The sequence below is a fragment of the Molothrus aeneus genome, chromosome 4 (genome assembly GCF_037042795.1).
Source record: "Molothrus aeneus isolate 106 chromosome 4, BPBGC_Maene_1.0, whole genome shotgun sequence".
Classification (NCBI taxonomy): Eukaryota; Metazoa; Chordata; class Aves; order Passeriformes; family Icteridae; genus Molothrus; species Molothrus aeneus.
The window spans coordinates 55338810-55362327 of NC_089649.1; the positions used below are offsets into that span (position 1 = coordinate 55338810).

Below are 23518 nucleotides of genomic sequence, written 5' to 3' on the forward strand. Positions count from 1 at the left end.
TATCCATGCGTTATTAACTGAAGAAAGCGAATGCAACTATAACCCCAACATATACAACGATATAACATATACAACTATAATCCCTGCATTGGATTTCAGCCTGGATGCGTTCTCCCAATCCTGTCTATTGAAGAGGGGTTTTCCTCAAGTTTTGGTGAAATATAGGAGAAAGATACATGCATTAAATATTTGCATAGAATTGAGATTATGGGTTATACTGGGAGCAAATCAGTTCTCAGCTAAAATTAGTAATTGTATAAATTTATTATTCATTATTCTCACAGTTAAGAGCATGGTATAAGAATTTAACATATGCATAATCTGGATTACAGGGGAAAAAAAATCACTTTTCTTATTTACGACAAAATATAACCTTACTGAAATGCCGGACTTGTGCTTGTTTTGTCTAGGGTTGCCTGCCAGCCAGTGGACTTTGGAGTTACACTGAGTGTCATTTACCTGTGTAACTATTAATATCTATAATATTTGATAAAATCTGTTCACACTTGCATTTCTGTTCCTATTCCTTTCTATGAAAAGTGAATTCAGTCAGCTGTGACTCCAGATGAATAGCCAATTTGTTGCCTAGTAAACACAAATATGAAGGTTACAGCAAGTGGATGTAATTTTCCATACAGAAAATTAAACAGATGTTAATTTCTGTGTGAAGCAAACAAAAGGATCAAACTAAAAGGGAGAAGTCTGACATTTTCCCCAGCATACTGTTAAGTAAGACTGCGCCTCCTTTTAGCTACAAGTAAGTTGCATCTGTTTCAATAATGTTCAATTGAACAGCCAATTCACTAGCTTCTAAAAAGATTGAGAGGTAATGCTTTTGAAGAAAATAAGAAAGAACTCGTTAGTTATTTCATAGAAAGGCCTGGGTTGGAAGGGACCTTAATGATTTTCCTAAAGACCTTAAAGATATTTGCAACTCCTCTGCTATGGACAAAGCCACCTTCCACTAAAACAAGTTGCTCAGACCTCCACTGAACCTGGCCTTATACACTTGCAGAGATGGGGCATTCACAACTTCTGTGAGCACTCTGTTCCAGAAAAAAAAAATTTAAAACCCTTATTTTTTTCTGGTTTATGCATTCATCTAGACATACTACTGTATTTTTAAATGCAATTAACTGATAGTTTTCATCTTCTGCTTCAATAAGAATTCTGCAACTTGCTCACAGGTCTTGATCTGACAAAGCCTTTACATTGCCTCACTCTTCACTAGTGCAGAGTTCAAACACCACGAGAACTCATAATTAAAAAAAATATACACTACCGTCATAGTAATTAACAAACCATTAATTTTAATTCCAAATAGCTAATACTTTTCAATTAGCCACCTGGATTAAAATTCCTAAGAATTACATCATATAAATAAGCCGGGTCATTTTCCTCTTGCTATAGCTTTTGTCCCTATCTTTCTAACCAACAGCGCAAATTTTGTCATCTGCTCATATGTATTTGAGCACTTTGTCGGAACACCGGAGCGGAAGAAAAAGAAGGAAAAAAGAGGAATTCCCGCACAATGTGCGCTTATCGCTTTAGGTGAGCGCCCTCTTGTGGTACAGACCAGGAGGAGCAGCGCTGGGGACTGCGGGCATCGCGAACGGGGAGCTCGACCTGTGGAGCTCTGTTCTGCTCAAAGGGCTATGAAACTGTGTTAATTATAGTATGAGCCAACAATTCAAACAGGTGGGTAAGATTTCTCTGTCAAAACGTTCAAAACTTAAACGCTAACTAGACTTACAGAAGCGGGACGGTCGCTACATACACTTCAGACGCCAATCAGCCGTCTGAGCTTAAAACTGTAAAACAGAAGAATCGGATAAGATTTTATAAACAGATTCAGTCGACCAGATACAGGCTGGTTATAATTAAACATTGGAACAAACACACCACGTACTTAACGCGCCTCTTGAATTTTTTACGCTCCCTACTAGTTATTTCAAGGAGGCAAATGGGAACCTGCCGGGCAAAGCACAGCGACTGCGGCCGGCTGCCCGTGCTCCAGGGAAGCTTCCACCTGCTGAGGCCTTACTGGCAGCTCCTAGCAAAGGTGCAAAGCCTGGCCTGCAAATCCTCTGCTGGTGTTAAAAAAAAAAAAAAAAAAAAAAAAAAAAAAAAAAATTAGGTCTCGCTGGGTAACTTGTCTTTGTCCTTGTGATGCGGTTTTGGGCTATGCCCGCAGCCCTAGCAGGCTGCTGCTATTCCCTGAGGATCGTCCTACAACCACTTGTGCCCCCCGACAGGTCCCAAGGATCAGAGAACGCCCTGGCCCCGGCGGAGCAGCAGGGAGGTACACGGCTGTTCTCAACGGCCTAGTGTTAAACTCAGCAAGGCCGGGAAAACCAGCCCGCCAACAGGCTCTGCCCAGCCCAGCGGTCTGGGTTCCGGCGAGCTGCCTCTCACAGCGGGGCGCGGCCTGTGACAGGCCCAAGCTCGGACCCGCTCCCCTGCGGCCCCGCACCTGCGCCGGGGGCGGCCCAGCCCAGCCCCGCCCAGCGGCCGGGCAGGGCCCGAGGGGGCCGGACGGGGGCGGCCCCGCGGAGCGCTCGCTGCCCGCTGCGCGGATCTGGCGGCGGGGCGGGGCCCCGGAGCTCCACGGCGCGGCGTGCACCGTACCGCCCCCGCCCGCCCCTTCCCGGCGGGAAGTACTCTGCTCGCAGAGGTCCGCTCGGCGCGGAGGGGGAGCGGCGGCGTCGGGAGCGCCGCGGCCATGAACGCGGAGAACCAGGGCTGCAGCGAGCGGCTGGTGACGGCGGCCTACGTGCGCCAGGGGGCGCAGGGCCGCCGTGCGCACGAGCTGCGCCTGCGGGCGCTGCTGGAGCAGGTAATGGGGCCGCCGCCCCCCGCCCTGCGCCCCGGGGCCGAGCGGGCACCGCCGCCCGGGCAGCACCGAGCAGCCCCATCTCTGCCACCACCGTCCGCAGTGGGGCAGAGCTGACCCCCCGCCCTCCGCGCACCGGGGTTCGCGAGGGCAGAGCGGCCTCGAGCCGCCCGTCGGCCCTCCGAGCAACCGGGTCGGGCAGGGAAACCTCCCGCGAGCCGGGCTGGTCGCGGCGGCCCCGCGCAGCGCCGTGAGCGCGCAGGCCGGCCCGGGTCACGGACTCTGCCCTCTGGCACGGCGGCACCGCCGAGTCCGGCCCGCGAGAGCCGCTGCCGGCACGGCAGGGACCTGACGGAGTCCCAGAGTGAAAGGCCGCGTTTGGCAGGAAGAGAAAATTACTGCCCTGGGTTGTGCGTTTCCCGAGAAAGGCCCAGAGAACAGTTAAATAAATGTTTAAAAACAGTGAGATACTAGCACATTGTTGCATGAGATAAAAAGCGATACTTGTACGGTGCCAAACCAATGTATTTCATTCCCTCCAGCGTATAAAAATCATTGTCATTGAATTAGCAAATGTTTCAGTTCTTGAGCATCCTCAGTCTAGTGTTGGAAACAGTCATCTACTGTTTCCTACTTAACTTTGATACCGCACTTGATAAACTAATCAGACTTACTGAATTGGCTGTTTTGTTGCTGGGGCATGTGAAAAAGCCTCTGGATCTATAAAAAATCTTCACGGTTTTATGGGTCCCTGCTTTGAGAATCTTGTCTGCAATTTGCAAAGATGGGTGCAGTTGTTAATTCAGTAAAGAGCACAAGAAAGAGCAGGTTTCTTCTTGCAGGTTTTGACATATTTTGGAAATGGTTTCCTTCCCTATTAGATAATAACTAACTGGAAAGTAATATGTGTAGATAGGAAGATGTATTACATTAAAACTATATTTCCCTTCTGCTCATGTTTTTGGTTCTCTAATATCTGAATATCTTCCCTTTTGTGCAGTTTTCGCTGTTGAATTCTTGTAGTTGTACATCATGTCTAGGGAATACATCAAATAATCTCTAGTCTTTTAGGGAGTAATTAACATGTATGCCCTGCAGTGGTTTTGTGTGTACCATAGAGAACACTTGAAGGTAAAAGATATCCTGATTGTTTTAATGTCGGGATGTGCTAATGTAATTGTATTTAACACATGGAAAAATCATTATTTAACTTTTCTCTGAATACAGCTTCATAACATTAGATAATATAAAAGAGAATAATGAAAATACAGACTGCTGCTTAGCATGAGAAAGAAGGGTAACAATTATCAAACAAGTTGCATAAAGTTTTGTTAATTTTTCATTTCCAAATTTCATATTTTTTTATTATTGTTATTATTAAGGGGAAATGTCCTGAAGATGGATGGGATGAAAGCACCATTGAATTGTTTCTTCATGAACTTGCTATAATGGATAGCAATAACTTCCTGGGCAACTGTGGTGTTGGTGAGAGGGAAGGAAGAGTGGCATCAGGTCTTGTTGCCCGAAGGCATTACAGGTACAAATTATTGACTGTTTTGAATTATTCAGGTTATTATTAATGCTTTCCTATGGTGTATTTTATTGTGGTTTGTTTATCTAAGACCTTGGTAGCATTTGAGAAAAATAATATAATGTGATAATTGAATTGATACAGCTTTCTATATTAAATTTTCATTAATAACTCTATAGAAAGTCTTGAATGAAGTAAAAATGTTTTGTCGGGATTATGTCCTGTACATTGAATTTGTAGAAGCTGAAGTTGTGGAGTTGTCCTTTACAAGGGAAGCAGAAATAGGAAGAGATCTTACTGTTTTAAAATAATCTATGCATTACATGCCTTTTATAACAAGGTGCAGCTTTTCATCTGTATATTATTAAAAACTACTGTACATTGAACATTGTAACTACCCATTATTGAACATTGACAGTGAACAGCTATTTGTATTTTTTAATATTTGTTAATAGCTTTATAATGTGATTAGTTGATAAGCAGATGAAACCCCAGTCCATCTATAATAGATTTTATATGAAGTAAGGAGATCTCTAAAGACAAAAAGTACTTTTATTAGCTTGTAGCCCTTCAGACTTACTTAATGGATATGTTGGATGGTATACTTTTAGAGGCTCTGCATTAATTTCCTTATGAATGTCCTTTTTTGTATTGTGTGTGTTGAGTGCTGTGCTGAGTATCTTGCTGTGATGTTTTATCCAGCAGGAGTGAATCAAAGTGAAAGTTCCAGGATGTTTCTCCTCAAAAGATAAACACAAAAGTATATTAGAGGCCAGAAATTTAGTAAGCTTGGTAAGCACATGGAGGCTGAGTTACTTAGGCTTGATGGCTTTCATAAGCCCTTCAGTGCCATGATAAATTCATGTCGAAATCCAGTGATACATCAGTTTGGCTTTTTTAGTTTTGTGTGCAGCTCTCTCGGCTAGGATATGCATGGTAGGGGAGGGGAGCATATCTGGGGAAGTTCTGCTTTTGGACAGTGCTGGGGAAATTGTTCCTGGCTCCTGGCCAGAGGGAGCCTGAACTGGTGCTCACTGCTGCCGTTCCAATGCAGCTCTGTCACCTGGCATCTTGCCTCTCCTGTGAGTGTCAGCAACAGCAAGGTGTCCTCCCCTCCACTTATTTCTGCAATAAGTTTTACAGGTGACTTGGGGAGTGATGGAGGTAGAGGGAGATGGTTTTCAAGCTGTCTCTCCTTTTAGCATAATAAAGGGGCAGTCTTAGGGAAGATTACTTCTCAGGAAGCAGTACGTAAGTGCACAAAATAAAAAGTACTGATATGAGACAGCTATTAAGAATATAGCAGGAATCAGGGAAGAAAATATTTTGGGTGGAGTATTATATGTAAGTTTTAATTAATTATCAAGTGTTTGTTGATTTCAACTTAGCACTTGAAACAGGAAAATAAATTTAAGATGTAAAATCATGCTCCAAGAAGTTCTGAATATCATATACTCATTGGGCTGCATTTTATTCTGTTGCCAAGACAAAAAAAAGGAATTAAAGCCATAAGTAGGTGTATACTGTTACTAGCTTACTTGAGCAGCTGCTGCATTTCAGCCATGGGTAAATTCATTCTGTAAGCTTGTATTCTATAAATTACTTCAGGATCCTCCACTCCTGAACTAAATAATGTTCAATATTTACAAACACAGTTTATAACCGTAATTTATAAACAGAATTCAGAGAAACATATTATTCCAAGATAGATAACATTGAATAGCAAAATGATAGATGAAGTGAAGATGTGTAAGATGGGCAAAGCGATACATATATCCATGTATATCACTTTGTACGTATTATTTCTTTGCCTTATGGAGATGAAGCATTTGCCAAGGGAGTATCTATAATACCACTATGCCTATGCTACCCTACACTACAGACAACTAATTTTTGTTTTCCTTAGTTGTGTGTCTGAACATGTCAGCATTTATAATGCTATTTTGACAAACATCAAGAAGTGCTGAGGTGTTAAAAGGAAACTTAAAGGGAAAAGGAAAAAAGGAAAAAAAGGAAACTTAAAAGGTAACCTGCCAGAGGCTAAAGGTGTTGCTGCTGTGGATCTTCTCAAAGTTTTTACTTACATGCAGAAACATTGTTAATCTACTGTTAAAAAATCCCCAAAATTTCATACAAATATGTGTACTTTGTTAAAATAGAATTGATTGTGGCAGGTACTGATGTGTACAAAGTTTTCCACAATTATTTATCAAGTTGAATTCTCTTCAGTCAGCAAGGTTTATGGCTTTGAAACATGAAAATCCTGATGTGTGTTTTCAACTTCTTTTGTCTAGGTTGATCCATGGAATTGGAAGGTCAGGTGATATTTCTGCAGTACAGCCCAAAGCTGCAGGTTCAAGCCTTTTGAACAAGCTTACTAATTCAGTAGTTCTGGATGTTATAAAACTGGCTGGTAGGTGTAAATTTGAAAAATCTCTCTCATTTGTGAAGTTACATCGTGGATTCTTCATGTTAATGTCTGACTTGCTTTTACATGCAGGTGTCCGGACAGTGACCAGTTGCTTTGTGGTTCCTATGGCAACAGGCATGAGTCTAACTCTGTGTTTTTTAACATTGAGGCACAAGAGACCAAAGGCAAAGTACATTATCTGGCCACGTATAGACCAGAAATCTTGCTTCAAATCAATGATAACTGCAGGTAAGAATGTAACTGATTGATGACACTGTGTGTGTTCTTCCAACAGATATGGAACTTACCTCTATCAGAGTGATCAATTCATATCTTGTAGTAAGATACAAAAAAGGCCTAAGGCATGGTAGTTCTGCTTTATTTGTGCACTCCTGATTTCCAACATGTAATTAAAACGTGTATGCTGTCTTCCTAATGCCTTGCAAAATGCAGGTGTGTGCAGTGGTACAGAGGTGGATAAAGGAGTCTAGTGAGAACAATACTAAGGAAGTTACAGTTCACCCTCAGAATAAGATGCCTAATCTACTGTCCTTAGAGTTATGTAAAACCAAAGCTCATGGTTCAAATCTCTCTCTCAAATTTTTGCAAAGACTAGTGTCCTAGGAATTGTGATCAGAAGGTGACAATCTGTCTGATTTGCACAGCCTTTTCTCTTAGAATCTATTAAAACAATAATAGCACAATGTGTTTTTCAAATGTATACTGTCACTAAACCCCCACAATTAGTCAGATTTGTTGAGTTATATCAAGTTCTTGCTTTTTTTGATCAGGTTTTGAGCCTGTAGTGATAGAAAATGTATTAGAAGGTGATGAGCTACGGACAGACCTTGAAGCAGTGGAGGCCAAAATCAAGGCTCTTGGTGCTGAAAATATCCTTTGTGTGCATTCTACAACATCTTGCTTTGCTCCAAGGGTACCTGACAGGTAAGCAGTCTTGGTAAGAGGTGTGTTATTTGTTACTCTTAAAACAAACATCCTCCTTACCCCCCAACAACAACAATAAAACCCAAACAACACCTCCATGTTTTGACCGTCCATCTTCCTAAAATTGCTTCTGCCAACAATTAGTAAAGGTTCTTTAATCCCCTTCCAGAAAAGTATATTTGAAAAGTGAGAATTACACAGAAGATTTTTCTTCTGTTATGTAAGTGAGGTTAATGTTGCTCTCTTGTGGTGAAATTCATGTCATTTTGCTCGTGGTTTTCATAAAATTTCATGGAAGTAGTAAAAGTAGATTCTCATGGAAACATAATCCAGGAAATGTAGCTCCATAGCTAATGCCATTTTTTTGATGTTACTGTTGCCTTTTCTATTCTCCTCCACAAGCATAGGAAAGAAATGTTATTGACTCTAAAATGTGGCAAGTAAAAATATATTTCACTCTCCTCTCCTACCTTAAAAAGTCCTCCAGTATTTATCATAGGTTAACCTAGTTGCTAGAGGAAAAAATGGGAGTTAAAACCATATAATTCTGCCAGAATACTATGAACATTGCTTGAAGTTGACTTGCAGATTTATTGGCTAACTTAAATCACAGCTATCAAAACTGAATGGTTGTTTTATAGCTTGGGTAAATGAATCTTCTCCTTATCTGCTTCCTCCTTTTGACATGCTGCTATTGTTTTGTCCTCTACAACTAAGAGATGAATTATTAGGTAGTGGCACTATGTTATAATATACCACAGATATAGGGAGATTTGAATGTACTTTCTATTTAAAAGAAACTGTCAACTATTGAAGGCCATAACCTTCATCTTCCTATTGGAAGGAAAACCCTGACAGCATTTCTGGAGGGTGCAATTTTAAATGTCTGTTTTTAAATATCTGCATTTGTAAGGCTTTATTTAGTTGTGGTGGCCGTGTTTTAAAATTTTTATTAGTTTTATGGCTGCCATACCTATGGCTTTCCTTTGAAGTACTATTAATCTCTATGGGGGTAATTCTCTAGTGTATAAACCCTCTTTCTCAGTATTCTACCTGCTGTTGCTGTAAGGTGTTTGTAAAACTACTGTAAATATAGTAGTTTGTAAAACTACTGTATTTAAGAGAACCAAAGGGAAAGTGTCCTTTTCAGTTGGTCTGTGTACTTAGCAGAAATCTCTTTTTACTTTCAATAGTAGAAAAAAAGAACAAAGCTTTCTTTGCATGAACTTTAACAAACAGGAGAGAAAGAAAGGAAGAATAAAGTGGGAGATACTTCTGTATTTGTGACTATTAAGAACTTCAGTAGCCAACTTCTGTTAATGCTTTATTTTTATGGTATGATTAGTAGCATTTTCAATGCTGCATTCCAGGCCTTGGAAACAGGTGCAGGTGCATACAGGTGATGTGCATCGTTTGCTTCCCTTGCATACTAACACATTCTCTTCAAACTGTGGCATCCTCATTCTGTATTGCACAATGGATCTAATTGTTCAATAGAATATTTTTAGGGAAAAAAGACTTTTCTGTTTTCAGTACTTGTAGAAGATAGGTTACTGCTCCTTTAATTTTAAGAAGGTGAGAAAGATGTACATAGCTGTACACCCTCTCTGTTTCTAGTTTGGTGAAATTCTGTGCCTGCACTTGACAAGAAGCCTGTAAGAGGGAAACTGTGTTCCTTTGAGTCTCTCTAGAGGGTGAGGAATGTGTCTGATTAAGAACCAGCAGGTCAGAAGGCAAAAACTTTGCCCTGCATAATAGATTTCCTCAAGTATTCTATTAATGAGGGGAAGCCACATGAGGAGCAGCTGAGGTCCCTTGGTCTGTTCACTCTGGAGGAGACTGAGTGGAGACCTCATTGCAGTTACAAATTCCTCATAAGGGAAAGAGGAGGGGCAGGCACTGATCTCTTCTGTGTGGTGACAGTGACAGGACCCAAGGGAATGGGCAGAAGCTGAGCTGGGGGAGGTTTGTTTATGTTGGATATCAGGAAAAGGTTCCTCACCCAGAGGTTGGGCATTGGCACAGGCTCCCCAGGGCAGGGGTCACAGCACCAAGCCTGACAGAGTTCAAGAAGCATTTGGACAATGCTCGATCATCCTTGTGGGTCCCTTCCAACTCAGAATATTTTGTAATTCTATGCTGATAAATGTGAAAAATTATTGGAAATGCAGTTCCTCACAATTATCTTGACTGTAGAAGATCAATATGTACATTATATTGCTGGTGTTTCCTAATTATAAAGTACTTTTGATTTTTTTACAGGATAATATGGTAATGATGGTTTCCTAAGAATTTATGTTTGGAAAAATTAATTTGACACTTGCAGCAGAATTTTGCATTGCAGAACAACACTAGAAAATGTAATAGAAATAGAATGCAAAGGAATGTCACCTTTTGGAAAATGTTTTCATACTCTGTCACATTTTATATGTATGTCAGTAAATAACAGTGAGAGTCTGTACAGGAGGAGATAGAGTAAAAATGCATTGGAAGCAGAGTTTCCTGATTTTTTTTTAAAGTAATATTACCTTTATGATCACTTTAAATTATTTTATATTGTCTAATTTTTTCAAATAGATTATATTTCTAAAATAGATTCAAAAGTTTGGGGAAAATCACGAGTTTTTTTTTTTAATATAGCATGATTGGAGTGCTTCAGAAAAGGGTACTGCATATAAGTATGTTTAAAATGCTGAAGGATCTTACTTAAAATGATCAGTGTGCTCACATAAACCTCAATTTGACTGATTAATCAATCCAGGTTGAGCTCACTGAGATTTCAGGGGGTTCTAAAGGCAAGTGAAGAGTAAACAGCTGAACAAATTTTCAATTTGTTGATGTCCATATTCAGACATTTTAGGGCTTCCCATTCCTTTAAAGAATTTATTTTTTCTTAATCAGTTTATCTGAAGCATGAAATTCCAGCCAAAGGATCAAAATACTAGTTCTTTTGAGATAAACAGAAAAATATAAAAACTTCCTGTTACAGCATGCTTTTGATTCCCAAGACACTGTTGAAGCTACTATAGACTTTTCATGTTGAATAATAGAGAAAAGAAAAAAAGTGACTAGCTAAAGCTATGCAGTTAATAGTAAAGCAACAACAACAAAAATAGCTTGTATCTAAAGCTTAATGGTTTGGGATATATTAACTGCTGTGCAGACAAAACTTAAAGTGAAGCAAGAAAAATGTCAGACTAGATCAACAATTTGCAGGATATGTAAAAGCCAATAGAATTTTCATCTTAACTTTTTAGCTTAAGGTGACAAATACTGCCTTGAGGTACTAATCAAGAGTTACTTTTCTCATTCTGACTTCCTTGTAGACCTTTCAGTCTTTTAATGGTCTGACTTGTAAGTTGAGCTACAGTAATCAATGCTTCTCTAAATTATGATTTTATGCTCACAGGCTGGAGGAGCTGGCTGTAATTTGTGCTAATTATGACATTCCACATATTGTCAACAATGCATATGGAGTTCAGTCTTCAAAATGTATGCATCTTATCCAGCAGGTAGGAGCTGTGTATTTCCAATAATATTTTTTAGCAAGTATAAGTAAATTTGTGGTTGTAGACAACCTAGCAAATTTTATCAGATGCTTCATAGCTTTGAGAGAAATCCCATGCATGTCTGACATTTGAACAATTTTCAGGGAAAGCACAACAGACAGAAAGAGAATTTAAGCATAGTAGTTATTTCTATTACGTGCTTTTTATGTAACCTTAAGTTTATTTAGGTTTTTGCATGTTCATGTGTCTTTATAATGGAAAAATAGCCTTAATAAGCTTTCTTAAAATAATTCCTAAAGTTGTTGACCAAAAGTGACATAATGGATCATACTTGAATAGAAATGAAGCCTTCAACAGAATGAGTTGCAAATTTTTAATTGAAGGTACAGAATTCTACAGCAGCGCTTGATAGACGTTGTCACTGTTAAAATATTGTTGGCACAGAGAATGGCTGAGGAAACTGATTTAAGTTCAATGTTATGCTCAAAAAAGTTTAAGTTCTGTTGCTGTTTAGCTTGAAGAGGATGTTGCTTGATATCTAAGATCAGTCATGAAGCAGAATTCTTGCATTTTTTCTCATTGTATTGTATGTACATTATTCTCTTTTCTGTTACCTATTCAAAAGAATAGGGGGTTATATTTTAATAGGATCCAGAGGATCCTGAACTATTAGTAATGTAAAATATGCTGTTTTTTTCTTTTTTTCTGATTGCTAAGACATTACTTACAGGACACAGACCAGCTTAATGTACAATTGTGAAAGAACATCATGTTGGCATTTCTAAATCTTGAAAGACTGAGGGAGTTTATGAAATAGAAAATGCTATATGCTTTATTTGTAATGTACTTAGTACATGTTTATTGTATTTAACTTGCTCAAGTTTAGTGAGAAACTAACATGAATGAGGCTGTGGAAGTGCTGGGTTTTCCTGCATTAAATGTTCTAATGATAAACAGTTCAGACTATAATGCTACAAATACAATTTTTACTGTGTTTGTTTTGATGTTTTTTCTAGACTCAATAGGTTGTTTGTTCCTTGCATATGCAAATGTATATATTTGAGCTCTGATTTGTTTTACATTTTATTACAAAACTTTATTACCATTTCATGTTGTGCTTTTCCTCTGGTGTTCTCCTGTCAATTAAATCAAATGGTAGCAAATGGCATTCATGTTCCCAACAAAAAGCTGACAAACTTGGAGTGTTTTTCCTGTCTTCTGTGCATTAAGCTATCAAAATATAGAACTTATAAATGAGGTTTAGTTGGCTTTGCTTTTTTTTCTGTCTGTTTGCCACAGGTATTAACTATGTTTCTACTTCTTACATTTAGTATGTAGTTTTAAAAATATGTGTATTTGCATATACTTTGATATGTATGGGGTTTAACCTACTTTTCAGGTTCTTATGCTTCATACTTTTTAATTGTACAGTTCATAGTTACATGCCACTCAAATTGAAGGTGTACTGCAGAATCTACATTTTTTCCTTTGAAAATATGAGTGGTTTGGTATAAAGATGTGGGGAATATCTGCTATAAGAAGGTACTTGAATCTTGCTTTTGAAAGCAGCCTTAGAAGAAGGAATGCTGTAATAAGCCTGTTTGTTTAATGCAAATTTATATATGTTGAAAATTTTATATAAAAAAATTTATATATTGAAAAAAGCTTTGCTAATGAAACATTAACTTGTAGCCTTTTATTGTGAGAATTGTAAGAAGTGTTCAGGATTGAACAGTTTTAACTGTATAATTCCCATTGAGGCATTTCTTTTTGATTGTTGCTGAAATGGAGCCACACTTAGACTTGCAGGAACTAAAATTGATATTTTAAATCATAGCAAAATGGGAATTTGTAAGGTTCTCTGTTAGGCAGACAATGGTACTAATAGTAAGCAGTGCTAAAAGAGGTAATGCTGTGATTTTTATGTTTTGATCACAAATGCAGTATCTGAGAGTTTCAGGAATTATATTTATTTTAGCTATACTTTTATATAGTTATTATGCTATGCCATTTCCCTTAGTTCTAATGTATGTTGTGGATTTTTTTTTTTTTGTCTTTTTTGATAAAGGGTGCTCGAGTTGGCAGAATAGATGCTTTTGTTCAGAGCTTGGACAAAAATTTTATGGTTCCAGTAGGTGGTGCTATCATTGCTGGCTTCAACGAGTCCTTCATTCAGGAGATCAGCAAAATGTATCCAGGTAACTAGTTCATGGGCTGATTTCAGCCATACAGAATTGCTGTAGAAAACTCGATTATCAGCTTTCTTTCACATAATTTTTTTTTTTGCCACTTTAATCTGTACATTGGGGGTTTTTTTTTTTCAGGAAGAGCATCTGCGTCTCCTTCTTTAGATGTCCTCATTACACTTCTGTCTCTGGGAACCAGTGGCTACAAAAAGTTACTGAAAGAGAGAAAGGTAAGCTTTTTGGCAAGCAGTATTTTCTTGAAGTCAGCTGTTAACAAAGTCTTGTTGCAAAACTGCTTTGTGTAGTAAATCCAGTTTCTGTCTAGAAAGCCATTGAATTAATCTGAGCCAGAGCTCTGGGAAAGTCAGTGTGATACAATTACTTCTTGTCTAAATGGTGCTCATGAGTAAGCATGATTTCCATGTTGTTGTTTGTTCAATCCAGGAGGCTAAACAGAGGGCCTGTACTACCTTGTACAGTATTCATGTTTGTTGTTCCTAAATGTGAATAATATAGTAGGATTTTGTCCACAAAAACTGAAATGGAGAAATACTGTACTGTTTTATCATGGTCACACTGCTTCCAGGACAGGAGATTGGACACCCAGAGTAACCCCGGGTCTGTGCTCTTCCTCTTTTGTCCCTATTGTGCCTTTGTGCTGTGATAGTGCTTAATTAAATGTTTGTGTGCCACATTCTCTGGAGAATCACAGCTTCTGGTTGGCTTATAAATACTGTGCATTGCCACAAAAAGAGAAGAATATTGTCGTTTTAGTTATTCATCTAAACACACAGCTTAGTTTCTTCTCTGCTTTTCACAGACTATAGGTTTTAAGTTGGGTATAATTGCACTGCACAAAAAATCCAGTGCATGTCAGGTTGGAAATTGTATATCTTGAGTTATCCTTAGTTCTGGAATTAATACGTCTGATTTTTTACGTGAAGATTCTTTTTATAGAGTCTTCATATAAGGAAATGCTGTGAATTAAGTACTATTAAATTAATAATTTTAAGCTATGCATTATCTGTTTCATTATTCTATTTGAAAACTATATTCCAGTTGTTTTCTGCTGACAGTTTGCTGCTGTCTCTGATTATGTGGCAGAGCAGTATTTTTTGGTGCTGTGACTTATTTCTAGCTGGTTAAAGGGCATCCATAAACTCTGTACTGGAACTGAGGTCCCATAGGAATAGCTAGGCTATAGAAAACCAAACCAACTTAGCAGCCTTACAATGACTAAGAAGTGATCTGTGCAACTGAAGTGAAACCAGCTTGTGAAACACTGAAAGCAGTTACTTTTGCCTCTACTGCAGCATTTTATTCTGGACTGTTGTATGTATTCTGATTTATGTTTTGTGTGTTCATTAAAAGCAAATTGCATTTTTCCCCTTTACTGCTATGTCCAGAAGAATCTCAAGTGAATTTATTGTTTTCTATGAAGCTGATTTTGTTGTTAGATTTCTACCAGTAGCTGATGTATAAAGGGCATGAGAAATATTGTCCGAGTCATAAATAATAATTCTTTCATAAATGTCTTAATGAATAGCTGTACACTTTGAGTCATCTAATTTTCTTGGAAGTAGAACTCTAAAGTGAATACAGTATCATATTTTTACAACTTCAGGCCTTTTTATTTCAAATGAGAATATACACTATAAACGGAGCCTTATATATGGCATAAATATGTTTCTTTTATTGGATTTGCTGTAGAAAGAGAAACATTTTTGCTTAAATCTGTTTGTTCCTGAATTGTAAAAGTGCAATAGTGGTAGTTTATTGCCTGTGCTCTGAGGAAGCAGAGGCAGAGCTATTAAGCTTCCAGCGGGAACTATTTATAGCTTGACATTGAGTACTCCTTTCTATATTGGTGCAGCTGCACCTACTCACACAAAAAAAAAATCAGCTATAAAAAACTTCAGGGGTATTTTTTTTTTCTTTCTCTTTTTACCTGATCCTTATTCATATGGATGTTACTTCAGGTTATTTGAGCTTAGGCCAGAAAGCCCAGAATATTACTGAGAAAGAGATTAGTCTCACACAAACAACTAAATAATCTGCCCAGTTTTTATTCTACACAGATTAGCTATTTAATACAGGAAGGGATATACATGGAGTGAGATTTTTTTGACAGGCTGGGAATTGTGGAGTGTGCAATTGTCCAAGAGTATGAGATTATAGGTAGTAATATGAAGAAGTACTGACTTTTTCAGAATTCCTTTTTATATGTTCATGTGATGGTTATAACAGTGGTTTTCTAATCTCAGTAGATGATTCTCAGTCCTTTTGCAGTGCAGATAACGGTTGGTCCATAGTCAAATTTGTTAATATCTTTGCTCTTAAAGAACTTAATGTAAAGGTTGTATTTTTATAGCAACTTTAGATGCCTCAGTACAGGTTATGTTATGTCCTGTATTTTACATTTCTAGGTCATAAAAGTTGCTATTTTCATATATGTATGTGTGTGTCTAAACCAGGCCATGTGAAGTAAATATAGTTGTTGCACTGTGTAATGGCATAAGCAGGCTTAGTTATCATCTCAAATTTCATGGAGAACAAGAGCTTTGTGTTCAGGGTTTGCATTCAGAACCCTACAGGCCAGGTTTAATACCTGCTATTATCCAGTATGGTCCTTCTAATCCACTTAACTAATTATTATACCAGTATTATTGAAGAGGTGATGGTTTTGTTTACAGCAGTTATGGATTTCCTCATTAGACTTAACAATCAAGATAATTCTCATTTTCTTAAATGCATTTCTGTGTTACTGTGGGATGTGATAGAGCTTTTTATATTGGTATCCATCTGTCTGCATACTTTGAGAGTAAAACTGGAGTTATTTTTATGTCCTTATGGAGTATGTATCTAAAATATTTAAAATCATACTGAGTGGGAGGAAGTTGTTTGGGTTTTACAATTCAGTATAATACTGGGTTTATGTTTCATGAGTTATCATTGATGTAGTTGTTCTGATTGGAATAAATTATTTGCATAGTTCAGTATGAGTTTGTATTGCTGCTCGACTTAAAATGGAAGAAGAGGAAAGACATTTATTGAGGGACATTAAAAATGTAAAAAAATCAGCTATTCTCAAAGCAAGGTAGACATTTGTTACTCCTCTTTTTTTTTTCCTTAGTTGGCTTGTTACACTGTAGCATGTCAAATATGAGACTATTGGAGGATTTTCCTCATGTGAGGTATATGTAACCATATTCAAACTTTAGAGTAGCTGGAGGCAAATTAGTTTAAATTACCTGTTTTAAATTGTGTGTAATTAAACAAATGCCAAGCACAAATGGAAATTTCAGAGAGGCCTCCATACTAAAAACCTGTGTTAAAGTGTGGGTCACAGAGTCTGAACTGAAGGTCTCACAAGTGCTGAAGGGAAAATGTGTTGATTGCTGTTGTTAAGAAAGACCTTTAAAAAAATGTGAATGTTAGTGTTACCAAATCAGATTGGCAAGGCTTACTGGGCGCTTTGTTAGATACTGATGATATACAGATTTCAAGGTTCTGTAATTAATTTCATGTTTTTAAAACTTTCTAGTGTAAATCCATAACAAAAATTCTTGCAGTGCAAGAGAATCTGCCTAGGAGGGTGTGTAGTATGTGCAGGTGTCACACACATACACGTGTATTTGTCATGTGTTTGGCTGCATTTCAAGAAACTGAGCCTCCTCCTGGGTGTCCATGCTCAGCCCTGCAGCCCCTCTGCTGGGTGGGGTGGTGCACCAGGGGTCTGGTCAGATCACAGCTCAGAGCAGGAGGTGTGATGGCTGCATTAGAAAACAGCTGCTGCTGCAAAGTGAGGTGGGACCAGATCAGGGTCAGGCAAGTGTAGGAGAGCTGGCAGTCTGTGTGGAGGGTGAAGAGGCTGTAAAATGACTCCTGTGCAATGTGCTCTTCTGCACCATCCCCAGCTCTGTGACCATTCCCTGAGGACATCTCGTCTTTTCAGGTGACAGTGACACAGGGAGGAAGGCAGAGTGTTACAGACTCAGGGTGTAAGCAAGCTGGGTGCTTAGAGCCAGCTAGGATAGTTTCAGCTCTGCACAAAAACTGTCCTGCCTTCATCAATTACCTCTTTGTCAGCTGGTATGGGACTGATGGCTTATTCAGTACCTGCATTTTCTTTTTCTCTGGAGTTGTTGGCTTTTTCCTCACTTGTTTTCCTCATGTTATTTTTGCTTGCAAGAACAGTGCCTATCACAATGGAGCAAATGAAGAGTCACCTATACTAGTGTAGGTTCTATTAAAAATAGTTTTATAGTGTAAATATAGTATGATTCAGATATTTTTAATGATTGTTACAACACTTCTTGAAAATATTTTTGTATATGTATGTGAAAGTAGACTGTTTCATCCAAAAAGTTGAGTTATTTGGCCTGTTTGATGCAGACAGTGTTGCTGACTTGTTCTTTGTTTTTTAAGGTGTTTTGTTGGCTTAAGTGCTCAAAGAACCAGAAGTGAAAGGCACATAGTTTAGCATTCGTCTAGCCTAATGAGTTTTTTTGATAAGTTTCTAAGGTAAAGGAGTGAATTAATAATGAAACTTAACTGACATTTAGTGCTTGAGTTGTTCAGTATAACTTCAGCATAATATTTGGCTTCTTTGGAGAAAACTTGACTTCCTGCTACAGAAAATCTATTATGTAGGAGCTCAATTATATATAATTGCTTAGGGTGCTTATAAATTTTCCATATATAAGAAATATTTTATAATGGAGGTTGGTTATAGATTTGACCTCACAAAAATATTGCTTTAATCCTTTTTTTTTGGAAAGGAAGTTAATCTATTTTGCAACAAACTTTTGAAACTAGAAAATGTCTAGAGGGCTTCCAATAGAAAGATGCAAAATATTGTTCATAAAACCAGGAAAATTTGAATTTGTGTTCATGTAGCTTTAGTCAAACTGATGAAAATACACACTTGGGGTTTTTTTCCATCTTTCCATTATCCTTTGTTTTAACAAATTCCTATGTATGTTAGGTTACTAGATTTAAAAAAATCTAGTAACCTAATTTCATTGAATAGATTTAAATAAATATAACATATTTATGCAGTGGGTAACTTTTTATACCAACTTTCAGTAATAATTCCAGTATTCCTTTCAGCAGTCCTTTCAGTAATACTTTAAGAGATGTATCAGAGAATTTCCTAGATAAAACACACAAAAATTATTTGGAAATTGGTCTTGTTCCAGTATATTTTTTCTCAGTACTAATTTCAGCAATAGTATCTCCAGAGAATTTATATGTGAATTTATCTCACAATTTGTGTATTTCTACAATAGTTTGCTTCAGTTTTAGAAGTAAATAGCCAGCAGAGGGAGCACAAATTAATTTATGATTTGTATTTCAAAATAAATACTAATAAAAGGCTAGTATATTAGTGATGCTTATTATGCTTTCCATAATAAGCTAGTGCTGCTTATTATAGAAAGTAACAAATTAATAATGTGCTTAAATACAGTGAGGGACCAGAGTGTCTGAACATTTGAAACATGAATATTTTTCAGCTTCTGTGAGTGAACCGTAAATAAACTCTGAACTAAAACCATAAAATCACTTGATTTCTGAGAAATAAAAATGATTCTTCACAGATTTCAATTTTGATAATTCAACATAGATACCTCTCAATTTTTTTTGGTTTTTTCAAGTATTACAGAAGCTTTATGCTTTTGTGGATAGTTGTGTCAATAGCCTAATTCATTTAGACAGTAAGAGGGTATTTTTTTCTCTCCATCTGTATTTGTTCTGTGATATTAGGAAGTACAGGTGGGGAGCTGTGTTCATTTAGTTGCTCATGAAGGGAGGCAAGGTTTCCTGCAGGGGTTCAAGAAAAGCAGCTGTAACATTCTTCTAACTTAGGTACCACAAACCTCATTTGGTTTCCTAAGACCTTGGGGAGGTTCTGTTCAAAAGCATAATGTTGATCACAAGCTGTAATTTATATCTGTCAGAGTCCATAGGTCAAAGCAGGATACTGCTCTACAAACAGAAGAGGTAATTCTATTTAAAGAATGAAAAATCACTTGTCAGGTCCAGAAATTGATGAGGATGCTTAAACAGGCAGTCACACTGAAGCAGATAAGCAGGACAATTTTTATGGCCTCAAAGAGGAGAAGCCTGGTGTTTAATATCTTTTAAAAAGGCTACCCAGTGTCTGTATGGTTTTGCTAGTTTTTATGAGAGACTAAGCGTTAAAAAGGATGGAAAAAATGCTAAGCTTACAATAAGAATGGTGTTTATTCTCACTCTGCCCATAAGTGTTTTGAGCTGATATCTGAAGAGGAATATATTAAACTGAGGAAGAGCATGAGCAATTATCAGAGCTTATTACAGGGGAAGAGGGAGGATATAAAATACAGATGAAGTAAGAGAAACAGCCTTTTATGTGCAGTGTGGCTTGTATCTGTGCCAAAGTATTTATGAATCTCAGTCTTATGACACTTTCACAATAAAGGTGCAATCCAATTAAGTGATAGCAGAAATTCAGATATTTCCATTTCCGTATTCTTATAGTCAGCTTGAACAGGAGTGGGGTCCTAGGGAAAGGACAGACTGCTCAACAGAGCTGAGTATTCAGGAGAGTGTATATTGTGTGAAACAAAATACAGTCAAATGTGTACTTATAGTCTCTTTAAGAGACTGGATTTTTATTATCATACAGAAAAAGAAATCTCTGCACTAGGGGGAAATGTGGTTGTGTGATACATGGTAGCAAGATATACTGCTTTTAGTCTGGAATGTATTAAAGGAGAGAAGACAAAGTAAGGAGCAATTTGCCCAAACGTGGCCATCTGTGATGGCAGCAGTTCATTCTCAGTGGTTTAGGGGGCTAGGGCATGGGGAGGCTCTTGAAAAGTAGTGTGGGGTAAGACCTGCTCTGCAGTGGGAATCTCTTCAAAACTTTTTACCTCCCTAGGTTTCAGGGCCACAGAGAGAATGAGTGACATCCCAAGCACATATATTAGACCAGATAGAGACTTTTGTATCAGCTTGAGAGATAAGAATGGTGCTCAGGAAATGGAGCTGTTCCTTTATAGAATTATTTCAGAGAATTGTCTGATCCACTCACTTGGTACACATGAAAAGAGAATCAACTGAGCACCTGTAGGATGTAAAGGAGACATAACAGTTTTGTGAAATAGATGCTATTTTCTCTGTTTGATAGTTAATAACAAAAACATTGCATCTTTTTTTCAGGAGATGTTTTCATATCTTTCAAGTGAGCTGAAGAAGCTGGCAGATAACCACAATGAGAGACTGTTAGACACACCACATAATCCCATTTCCTTAGGTAATTGTTGGGGTTTTAACTTTAAAAAAATCTAATATACTGTGGATTCATAATGCATTTCCACATACCATTCCTACATATTAAACGTCACTACACTCTACTCAATTGAATAATAATTCAATAAGGTTACTAAAAAGGTTATCTACTATAAAAGTAGTGTAGCAACTTGGACCCATTATTTTGCTCCTGTCCAACATATTCATTTGACAGAAATTAATTCAAGACAGGCTGAAGATATTAGCATGTAGTAATACTTCATAAAAATTAGATTTAAAATTAAATTAGGGTATAATTACTCATCCTCTTAGTTGTAAAAGAAATTATGGAATTCCTACTCAGGGTATTTGTTTTAACCAAAAATTCTGCTCAACACCAAAATAATACTGCCCACCTGTGCAGAATCTGCATACAGTCTAACCAGGAAGTAATCTGTGACAGCTTGTGGAAAAATTAAAAATTATGTGTTTCTTTTTTTTTTTTTTCCTTTGTATGTGAACACAAGTATGTGACTAGATTCTTGCTGTTGGAAAGCAACTTGTCATTTGTGGTAGTTCTTTGGAGAAAAAGTAGCTTTGTAGCAGTTTTAACCTGACCTTATGTTACTTTAGCCATGTCACTGAAGACTCTAGATGAAACTAATGATGCTGCTGTTACCCAGCTTGGATCTATGCTTTTCACAAGACAAGTTTCTGGAGCTAGGTAAGGATATTATGAATTTAAAAGACTGGGGGAGTGGGGGGGGTGTATTAGCATATATTGTAGGAAATCCTGTGAAGTGTTTTATACCAATTGTGTCATGATTACAGAAGGCAGCCTAATGAGTTAGAGAGTAATTACCCTTTGTCATCACTGTTATAGAGCAGTCATGTCTCCCTGCCTGAGTTGGCAGTGAGGCTTTCTATGTCTACTTTGGTATCCTAAATAGATAATCTATGCCCATTTAATTTAGTGTCACTATTCCCTAGTATCCCTTGATTGCATTTACTTTTCAGATGTTGTCTGATCTTACAATATAGGTGTAAGCTACAATGGAGGATCTTTGTTTTGTTTATTGCAGCACAAATATGGTTATGCTGGCTGTCAAGAGAATAAGCTTTTAATATCCTACACAGCTTTTTGTCAAATGGAAAAAAATTCTGCTTTCTGGAACTAATTGTGTTCAAAAAAAAATTTAAAATTAAAAATCTATAATCTGAGCCAGTCTGAGCTGAATTTATTCTTAGAGACACTGTTAAAATGAAATGCAAGCCAAATAATCTTTAATGATTTTGGTTTAAACCTTTTAGAAGAAGAGAATGATTTAAAAATTTGTTTTGGCAGCATTCCTTAATCTGCATATTACTGCTGCCATGCTAACTTCTGCCATAGCCTTAATGTTATTTTTTTGTAGCAGAGCTGAATGTTTCCACATCAGAAGGTATGCTTCATTAGCCTGGATTATTCCACTTCCTGCACAGATGAATGACAGTAAATCTATATGTACTGTGGTTAGATGCACTTTTTAATTTGCCTGCCCTAACCTTGGCTGGTCCTGTAATTTTAACCATTTTAGGCTGAAATTTTTTGAGTTTACATTTTTGAAGTTAAAGCTTTCAAAATCTTTCCCTGATGTGAAAGTTTCAGGTTTTCCCTTTTGTTACATAAGTAAATATTTTGTAATATATGCTGTTTGACCTGGCATTTCAACAGATTTTAAGTTATGCTGGTATTGAGCATCAGTGGTAGGAATAGCAACTCCCTACTTCAATAGGAACTTTTGTAATTGTGTTCAACCTAGAGTACCACATAAAATGTCAAGGCATCTTTAACTGAATCGTGATTTTGTTTGTTTGTTTCAGGGTTGTTCCCTGTGGGTCTGTACAAACTGTGAATAACTACACTTTTAAAGGCTTTATGTCACATACAAATGACTATCCTTGTGCTTACCTCAATGCTGCCTCAGCAATTGGAATTAAAAAGCAAGATGTAGATGTATTCCTGAAAAGACTTGACAAGTGTTTGAAGACTTTTAGAAAAGAAGCAAAGCAAGAAAAAACTATAAATGAAATCAGTGATGCTAATGCAGCTACAGAACAACTTGAAGACTAGAAGATACAGATTTAGTAACACAGGAAGATAAGATTTTGTCTGAAATATGTCAGGTTTGTATTGGGATAGGACTATGCATCTGCACTGCAGAAATTTATTCTTGATCTTATGTTCTTTTTATTGAAAACAATAATAAAAATTTGGATGGAATTCAGCTGTAAGAAAGTAGGTGATACTCTCTCCAAGAACAAGGGACCAGACACAAATTATTTTGCAGTGTATGAAAAATGCACTTAATATCTGCCAAAGTAAAGCTTTATGTTCAAAGACTTACAGTTTGCCTTTCAATCTGTGTGTGGCTATTTGGACAGTGTTTACCAAATCACAGTATCTTTATTCACATGTTTTTGTTTAACAGTATTGTCTGTGGCAGTGACTGAATTCCCTCCTAGATACAGACCATCCAAGCAACATTTCTCTGCTCTCAAAATACTTTGTTTTTCATAAATGAATGTGTCACTTTTAATTTCTTTTCAAAGATTTATGCAAATGTTAGGATAGCACTTACTAAATACAGTGTTCAGACTGCATGGTAAATGACAGAGTTGGAATAGTAATGTTTTTCAGGTGTTCTCACCTGTCATGAACTACCTAGAACTAGTCAGCCTCCAGTGGCAAAGAGGAACCTAGAGTACCTCATATCCTGTCAGTACTCAGCTCTTGAAAACATTTGCTTAGTTCAGCAGCCCAAAGGAGCTTTAATACTGAATGTCAGG

General features: G+C 37.4%; 1 protein-coding gene across 1 annotated transcript; it reads left to right on the plus strand.

The window, feature by feature from the left end:
* The first annotated feature begins 2712 nt into the window (after positions 1–2712).
* SEPSECS (Sep (O-phosphoserine) tRNA:Sec (selenocysteine) tRNA synthase) lies at positions 2713–23077 on the plus strand. Its single transcript, XM_066549178.1, has 11 exons — positions 2713–2836; positions 4216–4370; positions 6659–6777; positions 6865–7023; positions 7566–7719; positions 11129–11231; positions 13297–13426; positions 13553–13644; positions 20621–20714; positions 21323–21413; positions 22553–23077. Exons 1-11 carry the CDS (start codon positions 2723–2725, stop codon positions 22800–22802), a joined length of 1461 nt encoding a protein of 486 aa, XP_066405275.1. The 5' UTR covers positions 2713–2722; the 3' UTR covers positions 22803–23077.
* Positions 23078–23518: the final 441 nt, after the last annotated feature.

Excerpts from the sequence above, each read along its gene's own strand:
- SEPSECS (XM_066549178.1), top strand. The coding sequence starts at position 2,723 with ATGAACGCGGAGAACCAGGGCTGCAGCGAGCGGCTGGTGACGGCGGCC. Across the intron at positions 4,371-6,658 it reads GTTGCCCGAAGGCATTACAG|GTTGATCCATGGAATTGGAA; the intron begins GTACAAATTATT and ends TCTTTTGTCTAG. Across the intron at positions 20,715-21,322 it reads ACATAATCCCATTTCCTTAG|CCATGTCACTGAAGACTCTA; the intron begins GTAATTGTTGGG and ends ATGTTACTTTAG.